Genomic DNA, 2,225 nt, shown 5'->3' on the forward strand with positions numbered 1-2,225 from the left:
AATCCCATTGTGAGAATATTCGGTCTGTTCATTTGGATCAATGGTATGCTATCAAAAGAGGAAAATTAAACCCTCTGATTATTAATGTCCTTTGCATATATAGTTTATGTAATTTTTAAGTGTTATTACTTAATCGATCAAACAGCAGAGATTAGAAATATTACGACAGAAGTTGTATAGAGGGCGCTGCAACTACACACAATTGCATTCTAGAAGATTCGGCTTTCTAGAATGTTCGCATGAGTCATGAGTAATTCGCGTGAGTAATTTTTAAGTATTACTTAATCGATCAAACAGCAGAGATTAGAAATATTACGACAGAAGTTGTATAGAGGGCGCTGCAACTACACACAATTGCATTCTAGAAGATTCGGCTTTCTAGAATGTTCGCGTGAGTCATGCCGTAGAACTTACTGGAAACGGGCACGTTTGTGTATATAAATAGAGAGTTGTCAGTGCGGTTAATAGTAAGTTCGAGCGATTATCGTTTCAAGTACCTTTCGGTTGTTTATGTTGCGACTCCAGTGAGTATATTAACAATGGTTTTATCTTATAGTTTAGAGCCAGTGTTATTCAGTCGGGATTTCGGAAGTGTACCTAATCGCATGTTCGGCTTAAGTGTTTTCGAGGATGAACTGTTACCACGTGTGCGTCTCTACATAAATCCGAAGCCGCTAGTGAGTCGGCGTGAAAGCCGGCCCACTTCTTTCGTGAAGATTGAGGCCGACAAGTTTCATATGACTCTTGACTTAAGTGACTTTTCTCCAGACGAAATTTCAGTAAAGACTGTCGACAGTTGCGTGGTGGTTCAAGCCAAGCACGTGGAAAACGGTAATGAACGAGACTATGTATGCAAGGAGTTAATCCGTCGTTGCGTGTTACCTCCGGAAGTGGAACCTGAGACTGTTTCCTCTTCTCTCACTCCTGACGGCATCCTAACAATACAAGCGCCGAAGAAAAAATCCGAATGCCGAAAAGAAAATGAACCGGTGGTTCCTATAGTAATGCAAGAAGCGACTTCTAATATTACCTTAGAAGACTCTCATCAGAAAAACAAGACGGAGGTGGTTCCTTCAACAGTACAAGAAGCGCCATCTGTTTCCGCGAAAGAAACTCAATAGGTTTGTTGTGCATCGTAGAGAATTACGTTGTGATTTTATATATGGCCAATGTAAATAGCCGAATTTGTAGCGATGACTGTAGTCTGTAATAAAATTATTTTCTTCTAAACTAGTATTTGTGCTTTCTTTCTTTTTATAGTTTGCATTTCGAAATTTAGTGGAATTGAGAAAACAAAATGTTCACTTAGTGCTTTTGTAAATGCGAGGATAACACAGAAACCATCTTGCTGTGCCGGAAAATATAAGTTATGGACACAGAAATTATTATTATTATTATTATTATTATTATTATTATTATTATTATTATTATTATTATTATTATTATTATTATTATTAAGAGAACCCTCCAGTTGTCAGGGACTCATCGACGGAGGCTACATAATACACGCACCAACTACTTGCACACACAACATCCAATGGCAATTCATTCCAATCACGCACCCCTCTATGAGAGTAAAACTAAATCTCATAGAGTGGATTCTCAAGAATCCACTCTATGAGAACGGACAAGACGACTCTTCGAAAGATGTCGTCTTGTCCGTTCCTTTCCCTCTATAAATTAAAAAAGTTCATGAATTGAAATCCTGTATACAAACAGTGGCGGCTCGTGGCTTGAAATCGTTGGGGTGCTGCAACTTTTGAAATATACATACACACTGTAAGTACAGTGTATAGGTGTTTGGATAAAATATCAAAATTATGGTAAAAATTAAAAAAAAAATTAAACATAAAAAAATATTGTTTATTATCGATAAAATTATACAGTTTGGTATAATTCAAAATTACTTAAAAATTCTGAGGTCATAATTGTCAATAATCCCAATAATGTCCTAAAATAAAAACTATAACAAATGTTATGTCTCTAATTGTAATGTCCAGATATTTAAAGAGACGGAGTAAACACGACAAGCACTACGAACACTCTAATACTGCGCAAACTGCATATAAACAATAGTGGAACTGCGCGTCGGACAGTGCCGCATTACGCTAATAGCTCGCATCTCACTATGACGTGAATATGCTTGCGCTCCTAGCAATATGACGCTTTTATGAGGGCGAAGGACTGCTAGCGACCTTCGCCCTCCTTAAGTGCTACATGAAGGA

At 37.4% G+C, this 2,225-nt stretch overlaps 1 protein-coding gene across 1 annotated transcript; it reads left to right on the forward strand.

Annotated features, from left to right (window-relative positions):
• Nucleotides 1-447: 447 nt before the first annotated feature.
• Nucleotides 448-1,233, forward strand: LOC150108133 (heat shock protein beta-6-like). Its single transcript, XM_090415607.1, has one exon. The coding sequence runs from the start codon at nt 540-542 to the stop codon at nt 1,119-1,121; it is 582 nt and encodes a 193-aa protein (XP_090271733.1). The 5' UTR covers nt 448-539; the 3' UTR covers nt 1,122-1,233.
• The last annotated feature ends 992 nt before the right edge of the window (nt 1,234-2,225 follow it).

The sequence above is a fragment of the Typopeltis vanoorti genome, chromosome 3 (genome assembly GCF_054136105.1).
Source record: "Typopeltis vanoorti isolate ZY-2024b chromosome 3, IOZ_Tvanoo_1.0, whole genome shotgun sequence".
Lineage (NCBI taxonomy): Eukaryota > Metazoa > Arthropoda > Arachnida > Uropygi > Thelyphonidae > Typopeltis > Typopeltis vanoorti.